This window comes from Amblyomma mixtum, chromosome 6 (assembly GCF_055824585.1).
Source record: "Amblyomma mixtum isolate Tamu chromosome 6, ASM5582458v1, whole genome shotgun sequence".
NCBI classification, from domain to species: Eukaryota; Metazoa; Arthropoda; class Arachnida; order Ixodida; family Ixodidae; genus Amblyomma; species Amblyomma mixtum.
The window spans coordinates 125,554,124-125,576,528 of record NC_143017.1 but is presented as its reverse complement, the minus strand read 5'-3'; the positions used below and the strand labels follow the sequence as shown (position 1 = coordinate 125,576,528).

The window sequence follows — 22,405 nt, the reverse complement described above, 5'->3', positions numbered from 1 at the left end:
AATGAGGGAGGCAAGAGATGAGAAACGTAGAAGGTCCAAGCATAGCTCACTCTCGCAAAAAAAAGAGCTCTTTCTATGATTATGCGACAGTCTTCGTGACATGGGTGCGGTAGGCTGAAAATACTAGATCACAAGGTGATGAGAATATTGAAAGCAACCAACTATAATAGACAGTGTTTATTTACAAGACAAAGTTCTTAATTTAAGTTTGTCCTATACATTCATTATCTCTGCAAAGCATTTTGGGGTACACTCTCTGCTGAGGAATCAGCGACCAAAGCTTCAGGGATGGCAGGGAGAACGTCAGCAGCAGCAGTCTCCACAGCGCTGGCTGTCACAGGTGAGTCCAGTGTTGCCTCTTCTTCATTCACAGTGCTGGTCTCATGTACTACTTCTTCTACAGTGGCATGCTCCTCTGTTGTGTCTCCATCAGAATGCTGCTGCTCTTCTCCGACAGCAACCTCTGGCAGTTTCTCACTAATACCATCTGCTTCATCCAGCTCTGTGCTCGCGGGAACAGAGAAGTCTTCCTCAAAATCCGAAACCAGGTGTTTCATAGGCTGCACAATGTCCTCGCATTTCAAGTGGCCCATGTTCTCCTAGAAATCGAGCAGATGGTGTTGTGTTAGATTTATGCTCTCACTCACGCATTCTGCTTTCAAACACAAACAAACTGATAGGTCAGTTACCACACTTCAACACATTTCAGTGACAGCTGTTAACAGATGTTGTGACAAAGTACACATCGAGCGGCGAACTGTACTAATGTTTATTGCTACGAGCAACCAATGAGCTACTTTGGAGCCTTCACTTTCAAAGGCTCGTCGGTGTTTGTCTAGATCAGGGGTTCTCAAACTGGGTTCCGCGGAACACAGGGGTTCCGCGGGCTGTCTTCTTGTGTTCCGCGAGAACCCTCACCGGCCCTGACCCGGCAGCTGATATGAGACTGGCTCTGAGTGCTACTGAGCCACGCTTTGACTTGCTCTTAAAAGGGAAGCAGTACCACCCATCACATTAGTATTTGTATTAATCTGTGCAATAAACATTTAACTTTTGCAACTCTCTCTTTGCAAAAATGCACTCGACAACATTGCTGGTAAGTGAAAGGTTATTGAACTTATTGAAGGTAAGTGAAAACTTATTGAAGGCTTTTGGGGTTCCTCCAAGCAAAAAAGTTTGAGAACCCCTGGTCTAGATCTTCAACATACATAAGATCAGAAGTCAACCGATGATGCAGTCGCGGTGAATGTAGTGCACTTGTAAGCCCAATGACCCAACAATGAGTGCTGTCACCGAGAGGGAATGGGATTCACGTACACGCGGTCGTGCACTCTAGACAGCTGACTTTCTAGGGTGCTTTAGCATGGCACTCCCGTGTACTACTACAGTAAACAGATATTGCCTCCAACAGCGCATAAGCGAATGGACATCAGGCACCAGGTGCACTCGCACCTAGCTCCTTGGGGTCACCTGCGCATGCACACTTGGTGAGTGGCGGATTGGCATACAGCAGCGATACATGGTAACACTACGCTAAAACATTCTTTTAAGTGCGTTCAGTTTGTTTTGCTGAGTTTGCAAAATAAAGCTAGACTGAAAGCTCGAATTTGCAGAACGCACTCAAATCTGAACACAAATATTAGGTATGTGCTTCGCTTATATCAAAACTCTCTCTAAAATTAATTTTATATTGCTTTTATGGCTAAAAGTTAATAAGGGTTCATTGGACATGTGAAACATGTGTAACTGCACATTTATGGCAGAGAAACAAATCAGGCAGTGGCATGTTAAAGGTAAGGACTGTTATGTGTCTTGAGTAATGAATCAAGTAGACTGCATAACACCAACTTGAGGCAACAAAAATATGTGACTGCCAGAACCTCCCTGCTCTGCCTCTTTGGACAAAGTAAGAGTAAGCACTCAAAAACAAAAGGAGACCGAAGGAGAAAACGCAACCAACCAGCTTGACAACATAAGTGGCCGGTACCCCCAGCTGCTTTCCAATCTCAGCAGCAGGGAAGAGCAGCGATAGGCATGTGTTCAGAAATGGCACCAGCTCATTGGCAAAAGAACCACAGAAGCGTGAAAATGTTTCCGCTTCCTTTTCTGTCAACGTTGGCTCCTCCGCCCTGCAAGCATGAAGGAAAAGAAACGATCCCTCATGCTGGCATGTCCCCTGACTGATAGCAGGTTGTTTCATGTTCACTAAAACAAATTCTGTTCTTGAAAAAAAGAATGTTCACACTGTAATTTAACCCACAATGCAACATTTTGGGAGGCAAAGAAGTAGGTACTACTGGCTCTCCTTGTTCACCCTAGTTTTGAGAACTGCTTTAGTGTTATTCAAAAACCTGTGAGCTACTTCTTCAAAGGATCCTAAAGCAACCAGAAGCTATTGCAAACAGATAGACAACACTGGGAATACAGTAAAAGTTCATTAATTCAAACCCTGCTCATTCGAAATTCTGGATAATTGAAACTGCTAGCTCAGTCTCAGTCAACGCCCATGAAATCTATGGCATCGCACGCTAATGCGGACACTACTACGGGTCTTGCACCAGTTAATTCGAATGGGCTCCAGAAGGGAGGCCATGTCCCAGAATGCCCAGCACCGCAAGCTATTGTCCAAATAGACCTACTGAAATTTGAATTCCATGCTGCCGAGTCGCTCGCGTAACTCTGATGTGTGTGCAACGGCAGGTGTGAAGACGAACAGACGGCCCCAGATCTAAGAAGTCACACAGCATAGTTTCGGTTTCGCTTTTCTGAGTGGCCGCATCAGTGACCAAGCCCAGCTGGGTGCAGTTTAGGCGTTGATTGGCGTGTCTCACTAGTCTTTTATACACCACCTTTTTAGTGCGAAAACACTACTTAACACAGTCAAACCCAACTAATAGGTAATATTGTGGCTTGCATGACCTTGAGGTTGACCTTGGCCAACCTGCAGAAATGAAATAAATATTGATATTGTCGCAACCGGGTTCCGAACTCGTGGTGTGAACAGATCAGCATCGCTGGCCTCCACAACAGACCACTGTGCTATCACCGCAGCTGCTCACACCTCATGTTAAAGGGACACTGAGGAGAGCTCTATTAATATTTTTTTTATAGCAAAATCCGATAGTTCGGCATGTCATGGCTTTGTTGCCACTTGGCCGGCAGGGAAAGATGCATTTATTTCTAGGAAATTTGGATTCGAAGTTGAAAAAGTTTTTCCCGCTGCTCTGATTCAAACTTGGGATTCTCCTATGACGACACAGGACTAAGTGACGTGAAACATGACGTGCACATGACGTAACGCAGACTCCGTGATTTCTGGAGGCCAGCAGTGCGGCCCAGCAGCAGCTGGCCGCACGTTGAAGGCATCTATCGGCTATTGCGGCCGTCGCTTCGTTTACGTTTGCACCGGCGTTTTGCCAGCGTTACAATGGATCCCGTTCTCGAAGTCGTCAACGAAGTTCTCGCAAATAGACACCTTTAGCATACCGTGTACCTTGTTTACCGTTAGCAGAATACCAGGAGCCCGCATACCGCTGTGAGCAGGCGCTGATTGGTCCCGGCGCTGCAGGAGCACGCGTAGCTGTCGGGTACGTGGCGCCATCTGGCGACGTCAAGAAGATTTGCGCATGCATTTGCTGCGCCTCAGTGATTCGTGGCTACGATTTGCGCATGCATTTGCTGCGCCTCAGTGATTCGTGGCTTCTCGTGTCCTAGTGTTGCTAGAACTATTGGTTCTAGCAACACTGTTTTGTCCTATGACGTCATCACGCTTGTACTTGCGAGTTTGGCCTGTGGCGGCGATACCTGTATTTTGGCTCTTGCTCTTTTCTACGTTACAAGAGCTTTGTTGTCAGTATGAATGGCATTTTTGTAATCAGGAGCTGGTATTCTGTCGATGCAAGTCAACTTCAATTTCTCCTCAGTGTCCCTTTAAACTGCAACACACCCTCACGCAGTGCATTGCACACAGCCATCTCCATCAACTTCCATCTGTGCGCAAAAGCTTTTGCACATCCTGCTTGGTTTAACTATGTTAAAACCCTAACATTTTTTTTCTACTCGCCGCTTCACCGCTTCCGAGCGGTTCTGTCCCCATGGCTCTTCCGTTCTTCCAGTGTGCCGAAACTGCATGCTCGTCACATGCAGTTCACACTTTGTGCGTCGCAGCCTCCTTACACACGACGCTACCGCTTGCGAGGTGTGTGACACAGTAGTGGTGAAGCTTCACCGCTAAAAAACAGTCATTGTTGCGCCATTCTCATCTCAAAAGCAAGCAACCATTGCCCAGTCTTTCACCAAATTAATTTACCATGATGCAAGCGGTTCTCGTTAGCTTTTCGGGGTCATTCAGTAATTCAATCTTTCAGATAATTGGGACATTTTCTGTTTGGTCCTATAAAGTTTGAATTAACGAGCTTTTACCGTACTAATAGTGCAAAATGTGCGAGCAGAAGTTTTTTTTTTTTTAAATCCGGGTAAAAAGATGGAGGTGCGCAAAATACGCAAATAAATATGGTATGTCATTGCTACAGCTGTGAGGATGCTTCATCACTTAGGCAATGTGGGCCCTAAATATGACTGATTAAAGATGCAGAAGTAAGGCAGAGTAGTTTAATATATGTATATGCAACCGTTTGTATTTAGTGGAGTTACTCACAAATGAGATCACTGTTCAAAAGGCTGACTGGGCGAACTCGCCATATCTTCTCTTCCATTTTTTGCTCATCAAACCAATTTATTTCAGGCATTTACAGTAGAACCCCGCTATAGTAAACTCGGTTATGTTGAAAATTCGGATATAGTAGTAAAGCAAAGCTGCGGTCACTGTACATTTTTTTCAGTTATATTAAAATTTTTTTTTTCGAAGAAACAGCTATAGTAAAGAACGTCTGACCATGGCGATGCACTTGCCGTGGAATGATGACATCGCGGCCTGCGTGAAGTCTAGGATCGCGCAGCAAATAGACACCGAATATGATAAAACAGCGCTTTTTCAAGTGGCTTCATCATCACGCTTCAAAGCCGCGAGGAGACTCCAACTTTCGAAGACATTGAGGGCATGAGGCAAAGCGTGCGGCGCACATGGAAAAAGTAAAGCTGGCTATGAACGTAGAATGAATTCGGCTAGGGTCGCTGTGAAAGGAAAGCCAGTAAACGTGCAGTGAGGAGTAGAAAACGGAAAAAAGGTGTGTGCTTGTAGCATGGCAGCATGAAGCACCATGCAAACAACAAGTAGCCTGCCAACTCGCTCTTCTAAATAGTAAAGACCCTGATACAGTTTAAAATTTTTGCTGGCCCGAGGTACTTTACCGTAGAGGGGTTCTACTGTATTACAATTTGAGCACCTTCACTGGCTGCCTCTTCACTCATGCAGTAGCAGTCTTATTTGCACACGAGCAATTTACCTCTTGAGCTCCTGCCGGAACAGGCCTGGGCAAGGCCTTATGGTGAGCTCGGTGGGCTGGGCCCAAGCTCAGTGGAGTGAAAATGAAGCGGGGCTTGAGCCAGGCTCGAGGCACGTACAGTGCTCCAAGGTGAACTACTACGACTCTTAACTTTTATACAATTTTCCAGCTAATTCAAGCTCTGTTCCAGTAAAAATGACAATCTCTTGACCTAGGTAACAGCTTTGAACACGGTAATAGCTGCTTGCTCACGTGTGATAGTCGACAATGGTGGCCACGACAGCCCTCAGGGAGCCATCCAGCACCAGTGTTGTCTCACGCACCAGCGACAGGCAGGCGCACAGCCGCAGCTCATTGAAAGCACTGAGCATTGCATTGCAGTACTGAGACAGTGGCTCAAACTCAAGCAGCGAGAAGGGCGGCTGCACATTTTCCTGTGTAGAGGAAACAAGGCAAAACACTGTCACTCAGGACAAAGTCTGAACATTGCCACCTTAACTGCCATAAATGCTTACACATGAGATGACACAAATAATAACAAATGCTCCTGCTGTACATTCAAAACATGATTTAAATAATTTTAAAAAGTTCACGAATGCTGTTGTCTTAGAACAGCTTCAATAGTGCAAGAATATTCAGTCTGGCAGTTAAAGGGAAACTGCATAGGATTTAGAAATCAACGAGCTTAAGAGGGTCGAATGTGTGAAACTTGCAGGTAAAGCATGCGAAGTCTTTTTGGGCTAGCACTTGAAATAGTCAAGTAATCGCCGATTAAAATCCGGACGCCGTTCAAGCTTCTCTGCAGCGCACAGCGCCAATTTGGGGGCGCTGGTGACGTCATCGAAGGTATGGGTACATTTCCAACGCACAAACGCCTGCTTTGAAGGAAAAAAACCAACGTCACCGAAGGTGAACCCTGCCGAGAGTTGTTTGGCAGCGTCTAAAGCGTCAGGGCAGGGTGTGGCGCACGACAGCGGTAATTTGAAGTCATACCTTCCGTGACGTCACGCTGAATTTTCCTGCACTCCTCCGGTGCATTGAGGAGAAGCGCAAAATTCAATCGTCGATAACGTTACTATTTTAAATGCTAGTGCAAAAACACTTGCCATGCTTTACCTACAGCCTATATAGATTTGAATCCTTGAATATCCCGAAATTCTCAGAAAAGTGCTGCAGCTGCCCTTTAACTTATTTATTCAATTAACAGTGCTGTCAATCACATGGGCGATAAATGCAAAGAGGATACATGTGAACAAAAATACAGTTGAGCACACTTATAGCAGCCACAGTTATTACAAACGCACGCTTACTCTGAAAGAGGGTGGCGCTACCGTGAAAATATGTATTAGGGATATGGCACTGCATCTTAGATACAACAAATGCCTGTGGCTGCACAAAGCAGTTACAGCCTGTGAGCTTGCATAATGTACTCTTCCCTCAGACCTGGTGAAAGCTGTGTGCATGTGGCCCTGCCATAGCTATATCACTTATAGTTATCTCATGACTTCACCCCTCCGCAGTTTAGGCTGGCCACAGCAAACTTTCATTTTCCACCACGTGATATAGTTGCCATTTCTATTTTGCTAGCTGACGGCGTCCCTGTGCGGCTGTGATTCGGTCCTGTACTGTAGCACTGTGACATTAATGGCATTTTCATGGATTGTGCGTGTCCGACATCACGCTTCCCGAGTGACATCACGAGCACTGTCGACCGCCGCCAGTGACGACGCCTGTAAACAGCTCTTGGCAGAAGTGTTACAGCGGGAAGGTGGCATAGAAACTGCTGCCTCTTGCATGTTTAGAGACACCGACAGCGCAGTTAATACTTCTTCAGAGTGGTCTGATAGTGACATTGTTGCCCCTATCACTGGCAAAGCATGCATCCAATGCAAGCGACGCAGACGAAGAAGTTTTAAAAAAGAGCCAGTGCCCTACCGTTGGAGAAATTTCATGCACTCAAGACATACTTCACTTGCTTGCTATAGAACAGGGACTAATCGGGATGTCTGGAGACGGTTTAAGAGCCTTTGTGGCTGCTACAAGGCTGTGCTTCAGAAACTAATGGGTTTATTCCATGAACATTCTAACAATGGTGAGAGAAAATTTAAGATCAAAGCTGCGAACGCCTCTCAAAGAAGTCCCTCCAGACTACAGTCATGACTAAGACCCCTAACTTTCTGTGGCCGAAATTTTTAAATTCCACGAACTGAGAACAAAAAATCCTTAATATTCCGCTGGAGGCATCAAATAATTGTTCAAAACGCACCTTGTGCTACATTTGGTATCAAGGTATAAATATAGTGTAAATTTTTTTCGTTTTAGCTATTCAAGCTAGCTAAAGCAACCTTCGCCACCAAGCTCAAGAGCCGCTGGGAGAAGCCAGATTTTCAATGACCTTGGGGGCAAAGCATACTGCGTGCAAGTGCAAAGGAGAGGTGCAAAATCGCACCACTGAGAAAGAGATGGCAATGAAATAGTTGAGTGAAGTAGAAAACGAAAATAAGGGCAAATGGGTGCATACACTGGGCCGCAGCGGCACAAGGATGCTACCGGATTTCAGCCTGTCGTCGTTTTTTGGCCGGAGCCCTCAGATATTCTTGGCATGAACAGTTTGAGATTGCGTTATAGTCGCAATATTATTTCTTTCATTCCCCCTTCATGTTATATCCATGCAAATAAGGCAAATTAGTCATTTTACCATTGTTCTGTCATTCCTACTGATGCCCATATCAACTTAGCATCCAAAGAAAGAAAATGTTGCTCCTAACAAAGAATTTCGCGAAAAATGCTGAAATCCATGATTTTTCGAGGAATCACAGGAAACTAGGGGCCTAACATCATGGTCAGTTGACTTGCACCTGCTACAGTGGGTATCGCACGTGGTTGGCAGATGGTTGACCACAATGTTGTCGTGACTGGTTGGGAGGCCTCCTTAGAGGGACACTGACCAGCGCGTTGTTCAGTCGCGTCCCACTACACCAAACAACATGCACAAAGCCAGAGTAAGGAGTCCTCGGCTATCTCCAACTGACCTGAGTTGTCAGGGTGGACATCAGCATGGCAGCAGGGGCCATGGACGGTAGTGTGGTCAACGTAAATGAGTGCATCATCTCGCCAAACCTGTCAGACAGAATGGAATGTGTCTGGTGTACACACATAACGCAAGACACGGCTGGCTACCAAAATGAGAGCTACTCCTTTATCACTGCAATCACCACAAGTTATAGTTTTCACATTATAACTGCGCCATCTTTGTCAATGTTCAGCATTTCATTTGAACCTGTTCAGCCGCCCAACACTCATGTAAGTCTATGGCGACAGATGCTCTTAATTCGGATGCTAGGGGTCTCGCACCAGTTAATTCGAACAGGCTCCTGAAGGGCGGCCGCGTCCATGAATGACCAGCAGCAATCCCTTATCAGCAAGGCAGTCGAAGTAGCCTTTATCAAACCTGAATTGCATACTGCAGTTGTCCGCGCGTCACAGACGTGCATTCAGGGACAAGCGTGATGAAAAATGGACAGCCTTGCCTCCGAGATTAGTCCGACTACATAGTTTCAGTATCACTTTTCTGAGGCCATGGCAGCCCGCGTTGACGGCGGTTACTGACCACACGTCAGGCAGCCAATCAAACTCGGCTGTGCATTTCCCTTGCTTTCATCCATCTAGTTCTCGTCATATCTCACAGCGGATGCAGTCTTGCTCCCCCGCTAATGCTTCGCACCATGAAGGATGCCGGAAAGACCCTTTCCATTTTGAAACAGTTCTGCTTTGTCGCTCTTGGCCTCCAGGGAGTGCGCACACAATAAGGCATCGACCAAAATGTAAAAAAAATACTAACTGCTGCACTGTTCTCCCCTCAAAATCAGGTGATCATTGCTAAGTCTTTCACCAAACGTATCCGCTGTGACACAAGTGCTTCTTGTCAGTTTTTTTTTTTTAGATCATTCAATAACTCAGATAATCACTTCGGATAATATGGACATTTTTTCCGTTCCCTTGACATTAGAAAGAACGAGCTTTTACTGTAATGAGTGCCTGCTGTACATTACTTCAAGCAGCACACAGACCCAACAACACAAGCTGCCTTTACAACCACGTCAAATGGGCAAGTTTCGAGCCACTTTGAGTGAGCACTGCTCCAACACTCACACCAGAAACCCGTTCACTAGTAGATATGCTAAATACACCTCGCTTTGCTGAAGCAAGTTGCTTTGGCACTGGCACTTCAAAGTAAAATAAACACAATACAATGCAACAATGCAACCTTTTCCATGCAGTCTATGTAACTCTGTCATTCGGACAAGGTTCTTGCTTGCCTGAGTTTCTGATGTTCGATTAAATCAATTAACCTGCAACAGTACAATGAGCATGCCAGAATAACTGCCTCAAATATTTTAGGAATACGGATTACGTAGATATAGGTACTGGTTTATTGATCGTATTGTCACCTATTTGAAACAATGGTCTTATTTTTGGTATATAACCGTGTGCAGCTAAAGTGATGCTTGTTAAAATAAATAACATAATATCAATACTAGTGAGACTGAAGGTACAAGCATTAATTCTGTTCTTGTCTTCTTTTTATTTCAGTCCACATTTGAGCCACAGTACTCTATTACTAACTAGCTCAATTCAGATTTTTGGTTTACTTGAACTCATACATTGGCAGCATCAATATAGGCACATTAAAAAGTACCCATTAATTCAAAATCCATGGAATTCAAACAAATCTGCTGTCCACATCAAGCTCTTCTTCTTCATCATCACCATCATCATCAGCTTGACTACGCCCACTGCAGGGCAATGGCCTCTCCCATGTCTCTCCTATTAACCCTGTCCTTTGCCAGCTGCAGCCACCGTATCCCTGGAAGCTTCTTAATCTCCTAACTTTATGGTGGCCCCTGCTATGCTTGCCTTCTCTTTGAATCCATCCATTACCCTTAAGGACCAGCGGTAATCTTGCCTTCGCATTACACGCCCTGCCCAAGCCCATTTCTTCCTCTTGATTTCAACCAGGACGTCATTAATCCGTGTTTGTTCCCTCACCCACTGTGCCCGCTTGAGGTCTCTTAACGTTACACCAATCATTTTTGTTTCCATAGCTCGCTGTGATGTCCTTAAAGGGACACTGAGGAGAAATTGAAGTTGGCTTGTATCGACAGAATACCAGCTCCTGATTACAAAAACGCCACTCATACTGACAACAAAGCTCTTGTAACGTAGAAAAGAGCAAGAACCAAAATACAGGTATCGCCGCCACAGGCCAAACTCGCAAGTACAAGCGTGATGAGATCATAGAACAAAACAGTGTTGCTAGAACGAATGGTTCTAGCAACACCAGGAACCGAGAAACCATGCATCACTGAGGCGCAGCCAATGCATGCGCAAATCTCCTTGACGTCGCCAGATGGCGCCACGTGCCCGGCTGCTACGCGCGCTCCTGAAGCATCGGGACAAATCAGCGCCTGTTTTCCGGCGGTAAGCGGGCTCCCGGTATTCCGCTAGCGGTAACAAGGTACACGATACGCTAAAGGTGTCTATTTGCGAGAACTTCGTTGACGACTTCGAGGACGAGATCCATCGTAACGCTGGCAAAACGCCAGTGCAAACGTAATCGAAGCGACTGTAGCGACGGCCGCAATAGCCGATAGATGCCTTCAACGTGCGGCCGGCGGTAGCTTTCTTTTCGGCTGCTGCTAGGCCGCACTGCTGGCAGCCAGAAATCACGGAGTCTGCGTTACGTCATGTGCACGTCATGTTTCACGTCTCTTAGTCCTCTGTCGTCATAGACGAATCCCAAGTTTGAATCAGAGCGGCGGGAAAAACTTTTTCAACTTCGAATCCAAATTACTTAGAAATAAATGCATCTTTCGCTGCCGGCCAAGTGGCAACAAAGCCATGACATGCCGAACTATCAGATTTTACTATAAAAAAAATATTAATAGTGCTCTCCTCAGTGTCCCTTTAACTTAAGCTGAACCCTTTCCGTCAGCCTCCATGTTTCTGCCCCATAGGTGAGTACTGGTAAGATACAGCTGTTGTATACTTTTCTCTCGAGGGATATTGGTTATTACAGTTTTAATATAACACCATGCCTGTCCATGCACAACAAACACACCTGTCAGTGGCCCGGCTGACAGCGGAGCGATAGCGGGTGGCTGCGGCTGCCTGAAACTTGCGTGCCAGCAGAGGTCGGAAGTCGGCACCAACCCGGCTGAAGGAAAGCCCAAAGTACATGCACTGCGACAGCACCGAGTCCAGCCGACCGGACAGCTCCGACGACAGATCACGCTCCACAATCTCCAGAAATCTGGTCACCTGGATTCAAACAATGTCAATAATGCACCACGGGGAACACACGATGAGGAACACAACAAAAGCTCCTTGTATATGGCTGTAATCTACAACACTGATTTGTTCAGTTTTGTTGAGCATTACTCGGACAGAACGGTGGAAACACATGGTGAAATAAATCTGTGGGTGGGGACACTTATCGTGTCATCACTTTGAAGCGTAGTTAGCAGAATGGATTCTGTGATTTAAGGCAAACTGATTATGAAGCAAAAAAAGACAACATGCCGACCCTTTCTCGTGATGTCAAAGCCTTGCCCCAGTAACACAGATCTCCAACGTCTTCCTCTGTGGCCAATGTGCCAAGAAGTAGCTCCTTGACTGACTATCTGGTTGCGACATAGTAGATAGCATGGAAGACCACAATGGACAGTTTGTACAACACGAAATGAATGAAAAGACAAGGAAAGATGTCGAATGTCTTTATTTGCACTACGAAAGTGATTCCTTGTTGTTTCATTCAATAAGAGGATGCCAAACTGGGCAAGTTGGAGATAGACTTTCTTTAGTCCTTGTCTTTTTGCACTTAAAAGCTTTCATTCAGTCCAAGTTTAAGTTTTGCTAATGCTTTTTGAGTATGAGGATACGGTTGTTGCAGCTTACACATAATTTTGACACATCTAACACCACGCCAGTAAAATGTCAAGACGACAGCCACAAAGCAAGGATCAATTCAGTGGATCATATCACTACGTAGTGAGTTCCAGTGCTGGCCCCAGCTTGTGATGCAAAAAGAAGGCCCTTTGCACCTATTCAATTTGAGCAAGTTCCGGGAATTTTTTGCAAACACCAATTTCACCAGAGTGGCCCAGGTCTTCTTACCTGGCTCGTGATCCAGCTGTAAAAGATGGCGGCATCGAGCGTGTCGGGGTCCCTGCTGCCGAGACCAGCCAAGGGGTCGTCGTCCGAGAAGATAGCCCGGTACTGGGTCACAATGTCAAATAGGTGCACACGGCAGGCCTCCACCACTCGTGTGAGGTGTGTGTAAGCTGTGACCGCAGTGGGAAAAAAAATTGAAAAATACTGATATGTCCCACCACAAAAAATGTAAAGTACAAGGTTCTTTCAAGGTTAGTTGCCTGGTGTCGCATGGTACTGTATAAAGAAACTTCTCACTGCTGTCTAAGTGTTCATATTGTCTCTACTTCCAATGTTCAGTCAAGTCAGCAAAGCTGCAATAGCACATTCAAGAATGCGAAATATCTGACATCACCACTATCTTGTAGTTAGCCTCCATAATGTGTTAAGTTTTGTAGAAAGCAACATCCTGTTTCAATGCTGCTACCTGGAACTTTCTTGCGGTGAATACAGGTGAATATATGAGATGAATACAGGCCCCCCACCCCCCCCAACACCCGCCCCGACCAAGAGAGTCTCGTATACAGCAATCTCCAGAAAACACAGGGCCAGTTACCATCTTTCGTGGGAATGTTGTTCAGGACACTCTCAAACCAGGAACCTCTGGCCTGCAAGTGAAGAGAGAGAATACAACCAATAAAAATTCAGATGTCAATATAGCCTGCTTTACCCTTTTCAGAAACATAGCCATAGGGGCCACTGCTCATGGCATTTTTGTGCAACTGACTAAATGACATATAAGAGCCCCGCTGTCGTATATGGATGGTTTAAGAGGGAAAACAAAGTGCATGCAGGGCATGTGGTCATGAACATGTTGGTCATGAAAAGCTCAACATTGTTAACACCTTACAAGAAGCTGAAATATCTAAAACAAAATCCGACAAAACCAATCTAATTTTTCTACATAGCCAGCATGTAATAGCTGCCAGCAGAAATGCCATACCCTGCAAGAAAATTAGAAAAGGATGATGGTTCCAATGGTTAGACAATGCATGATGACATCACAGCCCGGAGCAAGGAGATTTCTCTGTTTCATACCCAGCGTAAAGTAGTAGCTAGTATAAAATGCAGTTCGTTCAGAAAAGTGTAGCTCTCGTTCTCTCCGGCAGCGAAATGTCAAAAACGACACAGTGCCTGAAACAAAATGTGAAACCTTACAATAACTGGTGCCTTAAATGACATCACAGCATACAATGCCTGCTTTTTCATTGTTATAAGCTTGTTCAGTCACTGTCTTGGTTGAATCAGCTGTGTTTCAAGCACACAAGATGAACAGGAGCACCAACACAGCTGAAAATGGCGCATCACCATTGTTGCTGCAACGACAGCTTCACCACTCATCGTAGAAATGGCAAAAGTGCAGAGTGCACTATAGCAGCTGACAGAAACAAGTTTTCCCATCATGCCTCTGGTGCTCATCGGTCATCTCTGCCCGCCCAGCAACCTGCTTCTTCAGCTCCTGCTCCTCAGTGCTGCCAGCCAAAAGATATGAAGAATGACAAAGCACTACCAAAGGCTCACACTGGAGAGGGAAATAAGCAGAAGCAAAGAGCACGCAAAATTCTGTGAACATAATTGATGCTTGGCTTCGCTCTGACACTAAAGAAGTACTGCAAGTGAATAGGTGAGAGGTGGAGCCAGTGCATTTGTCTAACTCTATGGTATAGTTTTTTGCTTTGAACAGGTGATGAAATACATGGTCTGTTCTGAAAGTAGTAGGACTGATTTTTTTAAACAAAATCTATTCGAGAGAATAGTACAAACGATTACAATTTTTCAAGGTAGCACCCTTCCGCACCTACACGCTGCTGCCAATGAGTTTTACAATTTTCGTACGCCTCCAGGAACGCCTGGACCGGAATGCTGTTTAGCTCCCTCATCACGGCCTGTCGAACCACCTCTACCAATCCGTGATACTTCCCCTCCAGCGTCGATTTTATTCTCGGGAATAGAAAAAAGTCTGGCAGGGCCAAGTCGAGGCTGTAGGGGGGCTGAGGCAGCGTTGCTGCCTTGTGCTGGACAAAAAATCGGGGTCCTCATTCAGATGATGAAGAAGATCCTACCGGTTGGCCTTTTCCTCCTCTGACAACACTCCCGGCACCAACTTCGCGCACGCTTTCCTCATGGATAAGTTTTCTGTCACGATCCCAAAAACTTGGGTTTGAGGAATGCTGAAGTCATCAGCAATCATTCTGATATCATTCTACGATCACTGTTAAGTAAATGTTTCTCTAGCTACACATTTTCGTTGGTCTCACTGGTCGAAGGGCGTCTGAAGCGGTCGTCTTCCTCCGCTCTTTCCTTACCTTCTCGGAAAAGCTTGTGCCACTCAAAAACACCTGATCTACCCATGGAAGCGTCACCGTAGGCCTCCTTAATCATGTTGTGAGTCTTTTTGCCCGTTTTACCAAGATTTGCTTAAAATTTGATCGCGTATAGCTGGTGCAGTAAACGCTCGACGATTCTGCGTGACGAGACGTTTCGACAGGGGTTCACAGTACAAGCGACCTCCTCTCTTCAACGGCCGAGAGCCGACTGCCGATTTTCCCCTGCATTCCCAATATCCCCCTTCAACGATCCTGCATGAGCAGACCACCTCTCGTCCGCCCGTTCGTCCAGGAAAAAACCAGTCCTACTACTTTCAGAACAGACCATGTATTCCTTATGTGGAACTTAGCCACACTGCCTCCGGTTTTGACAACACTGTACGCAGGGTTAGCATGAAACAGGATACAAAAGCATTTTGTGCACAAAATCAGGTCAGTGTCGCCAACAGCACTCCCTAGTAGGTGCGTAAACTTGAGTGCTTACCTGCAGGAAGCGGACGCGCAGTTCAGCCTCCGAGTATACGTCCATACGGCGCAGATAGCCAATGACCTTGAGGCATGCAGGAAGCTGGATGTTTGAGCGAAGCTGCCCCACCAGCTGGCTTAGCATAAGTTGCTGGGACTCACGAACTTCAGCACCAAGGCTCTGTAGCGACAAATGCATCCCCATCATAAACACAAACCTCACCATCACTAGCATAATTATAGGCCAGATCACATCCACTGCAGCACAAAAGCCAGGCAGTTGATTTGTGGCGAGGACTTCTCAAAATTATCACCCCAGTGGACTATGAGAGCAAGACGCTTCGTTCCAAACTTACAAGTTCAGCTGCCACACGACAGATAGAGAGCCCTGTGGCCTTTGCCTTGAAGGGACTTGAATGCTAAGGCTGTAGTAAGAGCCTCTGATGCCCAGATGACTACGATTTCTAAAGGTTGCTGATCGCTGAATCACGCCTGCTCTTTGTACAGCAAATTTCTAAAAACTTCTGTCTCATTCGGTCCCTTGTGCTGATTTCAACAATTCAATCACTTTTATGATCAGTCAGTGAAGTGAGTGACTGGCCATAACATACCATAGCATCATACCATAACATCACGGCTATGAGAGACATCATAGTGGAGGGGTCCGGATGAATTTTGATCAGTTGGGATTTTTAATTGTGCGCCGACAATGCACAGCACACGGTTGTTTTTGCATTTCGCCTCCATCAAAATGTAGCCATCACTGCTGAGATTAGTCAGAGAATAATGTTTCAGTTTGCCAACACAACATGAAGAAAGCTCTAGAAAATATCTCCAGCCCAGCAATGAGACTTACCGCAATGAGGGGAATGGCAGCAGCATGTTTCTTCTCAAGTCGTCGCACGTAGGCTGACAGCTCCAAGGCTTCATCGTAACAACCATTGCGCACGCATGTTTCCATCAGTTGTGACAGCTCAAGTACCTCCAGCAGCTGTGGGTGCTTAGAGAGCATTTGTGACATCTGCCGCCACCTGCAAGAAATGAATGAGGATGAGGACTAGTGGCTTAAAAGTACCAGGAGCAATTTGCTGGGTACCAATTGCAGCCTGATCCAAGTCAGACACTATGTGCTCTAAACTATTTATTTTCTTGGGGTCATATTTTAAAAAATTTTAGCAATGGCCCGCAGAGGTCAGAAAAAAATTAATCATCTCAATATCAAAGTGCAACACTTCCCTAGACATCATTCCTAATTAGCTAAAAGGTGCATTCACAGGTAATCATCACCTTATGACAAGGTAGGCCCTGTCATCGACATAACTTACGTGACAAAAGCAAGGTCTGAAGGTTATCTGAGGGGCTTCACCATTGGTGCAATGTCTACCGAAGCATACTACATTTTAATTGCATCCTCCTCTATGCTCCACATTAACCTGCACCTCAAAAAACCATGCAGTGTGTAGGAGTCCAGTTAATCTTGACAACGGCTGTGTTCTCTCCTTGTACTATGCACACTTTTGTGTCATGCAGCATACCAACGTATAAAACAGTTATCATGGTTATCCCGCAAGTGTTGTAAATACAGTGAAGTCATTTGGTTGCAAGATTCCTGTGCAGTTGATGGGATGCAAACATGACAATCTGAGTTGTTGGTGGCCACCTCCTGCAGAAGCTGGAACTGCCTACCCACCCTCTGTACCTGTACACCCCTACCCTACCTACCCCATACCTTGACCAACTAACCCCTGCCCTTTCATTGCATCTACAGAAAACAGAATTCATTTGCAGAATTCTGCAAAAGAAGAATCCATCAATGAGGCTGTCAAGCCTCAAAGACATACCTGCACTAAAAGCAGGACAGGAGCAAAACATCAGTGCTTTTGTCGGTCAGGAATTGCACGTGAGTCGCAAAGCCTTCATTTCTTTTGCAGGTAAAGCGACAGATGGGATAATGACACACTGGTCTTATTCAGACCATACTGCCACTGATTAGATAACCATTTATGCACATTACTATGTGGTACAACCTACAATGATACACTCATCAAAACACATTGTGATCCTAAAGCTGCTGCAGTGTAGTGAAGACCTAAGTCACCTTCCCTGGTAACGAACCTGTCACGGACTCGTAGTCTGTTATCTCCGAGCTAAGATAATATACCTCAAACAGAAGAGAAGCGTGAATTCCTGCATAAGACACAATGCATGAAGAAGGGATACAAAGTGGTTGATCACGCAGCTTCCTTCATACAGTTTAAAGCTTCATCAACCCAGCTGTAACAGCTCCCTGGTCACTGCAGTGACACCTGCAGCATCTACACTTGAAGTTTATGAAAAATGTCATAAAATTACATATCGCTGCTTTCTTCTTAAAGTACTAGCTTTTAATGTAAAAGTGTCTGGGGAAATTGTGTTGTTGTTGTCGTCACTGAAGTAGTAGCAGTCAAAAAGCATCCTTGCAGCCGAGCGTGACCAGGAGGAGGGGGAATTGGGGAAGGAAGTTTTTTTTTCTTTTCCCTCGGGCAAAATGGCTGCTTCTGTACAGATGGCAAGATTAAATCTTGGCCATATATAATAGACACAAGGCTGATAATGACCATAATACTGTAAACATTGCTATTGTATCTTATGCAGAAAAAAAAATCAGTAAACCACCAGCAAGCATAAAGCAGCGCTTCCCGGTGGACAGCAGCCGATATTCTGGGTTAGTTTCTTGAGGTCTTTATTGCTCCAACCAAGACCAAACTATCTGACATCCTCCTAAGGTTCACTGCTATTACTAGCATCAAAAAAGAATAATGCTGAGGCCCAAAAAAATCATGACACCAAAGTCATTTTTAAGAGCACTTGGCTTCCAAGGAATTTGCTGTGCTTGCTAAGAAGAGTTTTTCATCATGCTTTTCAGTCCTGGACCGAAATTCATCGCTTCACAGCAAAGTTAAAAACGATTCAAAAACTGAAAGCTGATTTCTCAGACTATATAGCTGCCAACTTAAAAAGTCAGAAAGTGGATTAGTAGCTCTGATACAGTGCACAATGTGTATGGACCACCGTTGGCCCATGCTCAATGGCCACAGTAAGGAGAGTTCACGTACCCAATTTTCAACCCGTTATGATGTCACGGCAAATTTCAAGCTCGCAGCAGCAAAGCCCAAGACCACTCCACAGAAAAACATTAATTTTACACTACATTCTATGATCTGCAGTTGTGTTCTTAGAATTTGAAGCAAGAAAAAGAAAATCTCAGCTAAAATTTTGGTGACTGCATTCCTTTGGGCTGTTAAGACATGAAGTGACTATGCCAGCCAGGGCAAGAAACAGGAGCACCAAATAAAACATTAACCTACCTTGTCGTGATCTGTTGTGACTGCTGGCTAAACTGCTGGCATTTCTTGGCAAATTCCGGCAGTTTCTCTTGAAGAGCATCTAGCCTCCCCTCCACAACGCTGAACTGCATAGAAAGTTATAAAAACAACAAAACAAAAGCAACACCATTATCAACATCAGTTCAGCATTAAGCAAGTATCATGTAACAGATTTTTAAACCACTGATGCCAACATGACAAACAGGCAAAACGCTATACACACCCTTAAATTGCCAGCATGAATGCTGTATCACAAAGCCCCACAGTGTCAATCTTGAACTGTAGGCACTTTAGGAAGGTGCGAATTTAAGCAAAACTGAGCAAGCTTTGACGGCAAACTTAAAACGTATCTATATCTAAGGCTCTAAAATTCACAAAAGAGAAGAGACATCCGGTTACACCAGGAGCCAGCAGCATGTTACAGCACATAATGGACACAATGAATGGTTGGTTGGTTGGTTGGTTTATGGGGTTTAACGTCCCAAAGCGACTAAGGCTATGAGAGACGCCGTAGTGGAGGGCTCCGGAAATTTCGACCACCTGGGGTTCTTTAACGTGCACTGACATCGCACAGTACATGGGCCTCGAATTTCTCCTCCAAAGAAATTCAGCCGCCGCAACCGGGATCGAACCCACGTCTTTCAGGCCAGCAGCCGAGCACCATAGCCACTGAGCCACCGCGGCGGCACACAATGAATGGCTGAACATAGGTAATAAAAATGCAGCCTCAAAACCTTCAATCGTAGGACATCAGTAATGCAATGTAAAATGTGGTTAAATTTATTCTGAATTCAAACATACTTTCTGCTGCTTTGCTTTCCAAGAACCACTCACCTCCTTGAAGATATCTTTGGAGCACTGTGCCGTCTTTATGAAGGTTTTGTAGTTCTCGAAAGCCAACTTCTGCGTCTGCTCCAGGACAAGTGCTTTCTCCTCAGCTAGCCGCTCTGGTTCCTGGGCTGCTCGAAGCAAAATGGGCAATGCAATGAAAACAGGAAAGAGAAAGACTCATCACGGAGTTGTAATGAAGATGCCAACAGCCTCTGATACAAACAAAAGCAAAGGAGAATGAACTGTCAATGTGTAACGTGGAAATAACTTTTTCTTGATTCCTTGCAGAACTGAATAAAAGTGGAAACAAACAAAAGACGAGTCCATAGCACTATGATCCATAGCATAGCATAGAATCCATAGCATTAGCATATCATGCGCACACAGTGCTCTACTAAGTGGGCCACGCTTATGTGTATTGAGGTGAATTCGCGTAAAAACCTACTTCTGAGCGGCAAACAGTGCCCATTTCTGCGCGTGATCATAAACCTGGAGTTCAAATCTACTCAAGTTTTTTCAGATCATGCTCGTAATTGTTATCCTCCATTTTTAATGCACACCTAACGATACCTTTACTTGCACATTCGGTCTCAGGCGCACACATTTCGGATCTCGATGCTCTTTCCGTGCTGTTGATACTGAGTGCGGGTTACTAACAAAACTAGCAGTGAACGAAAGATGGAGACAAATAACACCTGCGTTGCAAGGAAAAGAATAAAGGCAAAAATAATCACGCATCCATACTCAGCCTTGGGACATCGTAAGAGCTCAGCTCCTGCACGTAAGCGGTGATGTCCGCGTTCTCCCTCCATGCGTCCGCTGAAAGTAAACGAAAATAGGATGCTGACAATTAGAACACCTTTGGTTTCGGTTTGTGCGCTTGCAGAAACCAACCAGCACAGCTATGACACGAAGGTGTTCAAAGCACCACAACACCAGTTTTACTGAGGCCTTTCTTTCCCCTTCAGACCGTCCAGAAGCACGGAAAGTTTAAAGAATTAATGAATGCTTTTCTCTATATCCTGTTCTGTATGAGCAGCTACCCGATCATTCAGCACAAAAACAACAAAAAAAGCTCGGCAAGCAAACACACACTTAAAACTTCTTTCCCTGATGCTCTACCGTATCTCCACAAGTGTAACTCTCTTCCAGTTAATTAGAATGTCTTTTAGCACGATATTCTCTGCTTTCACTCAAACTGCGACAGGGTCGACGTGGAATAAAAAGAGCGGACACACTGCAAATGACAGCGCATTCGTGTCTTCAGAATTAAGCGCAAAAAAGCGAATATCTGTTCAAAAACTCCGCATTCCTTACCTTCGCCTGGCGGGGCTATTACAGAAAAGAGATCTCGATTAGAATAGTCACTGTCACCGAAGTCAACTTCGAGGTTCGCACCGGCTGCCATTTTCACAACGCTGCCCTGTTTGACTAGCAACTAGCAATGGATTGAAACGCCCTTCAGGCGAAAGTACGAGGAAACGGGCAGAAACTACCGTAACTCTACTGTCACCGCCGCGGGGTGCGAATTAAATAGATGCTGTAATGAATAACTCGGGAACAGTTATAAACGAACTTGAAAGGATATGGCAAAATAGCATCTGCTCAGCCGCAGCATTGCTCAGCGAACGCTTGTTTCTGGTTTCTGTTTTGCCAGCATGTGATATAATCGCGCTCGTTTACTGTTTCTGGCATCTAAATGCACAAAACAAGTCTGTCTGCTGCTCAATGAATTCTTTACAATATTTCGCGACATTTATCGCACAACCTCAGCCGGGCAAATCCCTTATTTTATGCTCTAAGCGGCTAAAAAGGAATGGTTCCGGAAAACCAGTCGTCGCCTTTACTGCGTGCACTGGAACGGGGTATTAGAGTGGCAACTTATTTTTGAAGGAAAAGCGCTTCTGTAGCTACGAAAATGGGAAGCGAGTGAAGCGCTACGCAGAAATTATGCTTTGATTTTATATTAATGCAGAAACCCACAAAAAGTCATGTTCCTCTCATCCATCACCCCACTCATGCTTTTCGAGAGCAGCAGCTGAAGCTCTGCCTTTGCAGACCTCCAGTGGCTGTTCATCCGAGTAGGCAGAGAGAAAGAGAGAGAGAGAGAATAAACTTTATTAATATAGAGTAATTACACGGTTGGTACACCCAGGTCCGGGAAACCATTGGCGAATACGGCCCTAGGCATGACCGATCGGCTGGCACTGAAAGGGGAGCTCTGTGTGAGCCAGCTTCGCCTCCCACTGTTCATGGCTGAGTTCCTGCAAACGGTACGCTTTTCGTTGCTGGGGGCAGTTCCAAACCACGTGGAGGATGTCTGAAATCTCTCCGCAGGCCGGGCATGCTTTTGTTGGGTATTGCGCGGGCCAAATCTGTGTCGAGCTAAGTTTGGAAGTGTGCGGGCTTACATGTTTCGCCATATAGTGGCTTCCTGACGAGTGAGGTGTTTATGAGGGGTTGCGTATTTCCTGCGTCTAAGGCGGTGGTAGTCTATAATTTCACCGTGTGTTAGGGGAGACGAAGGTTCAGAGGAGAATGGCGACGGGGATCTGAATGTATGGCCGCGAGCTCTGTCAGCTGCCTCATTGGCCTCTACGCCTTCGTGGGCAGGGGTCCACAGAATACTGTGACGAGTGTGTGTACCGGGAGTGCGATTCCTCATGATGCGGCCAGCCGCTTGGCAGAGTTCCGCATTGAAGTACGCCTTGCAGGCTTGCTGCGAGTCGCTCATGACAGAAGTCATTTGCTCGGCGGTGTGAGCATGCTTGATGGTAAGCGCGATTACAACTTCCTCAGC

The 22,405-nt window shown here is 45.5% G+C and overlaps 1 protein-coding gene across 1 annotated transcript; it reads right to left on the bottom strand.

The window, feature by feature from the left end:
- Positions 1-224: 224 nt before the first annotated feature.
- On the bottom strand, positions 225-21,062 carry Cog8 (conserved oligomeric Golgi complex subunit 8). The gene is made up of 13 exons (XM_089551098.1): positions 20,923-21,062; positions 20,350-20,424; positions 19,609-19,733; positions 18,757-18,860; positions 16,266-16,440; positions 15,429-15,590; positions 13,174-13,225; positions 12,582-12,748; positions 11,527-11,726; positions 8,438-8,525; positions 5,658-5,839; positions 1,961-2,129; positions 225-599 (listed from the first exon to the last, which is right to left on the bottom strand). The coding sequence occupies exons 1-13, from the start codon at positions 21,011-21,013 to the stop codon at positions 225-227; spliced, it is 1,965 nt and encodes a 654-aa protein (XP_089407224.1). The 5' UTR covers positions 21,014-21,062.
- Positions 21,063-22,405: the final 1,343 nt, after the last annotated feature.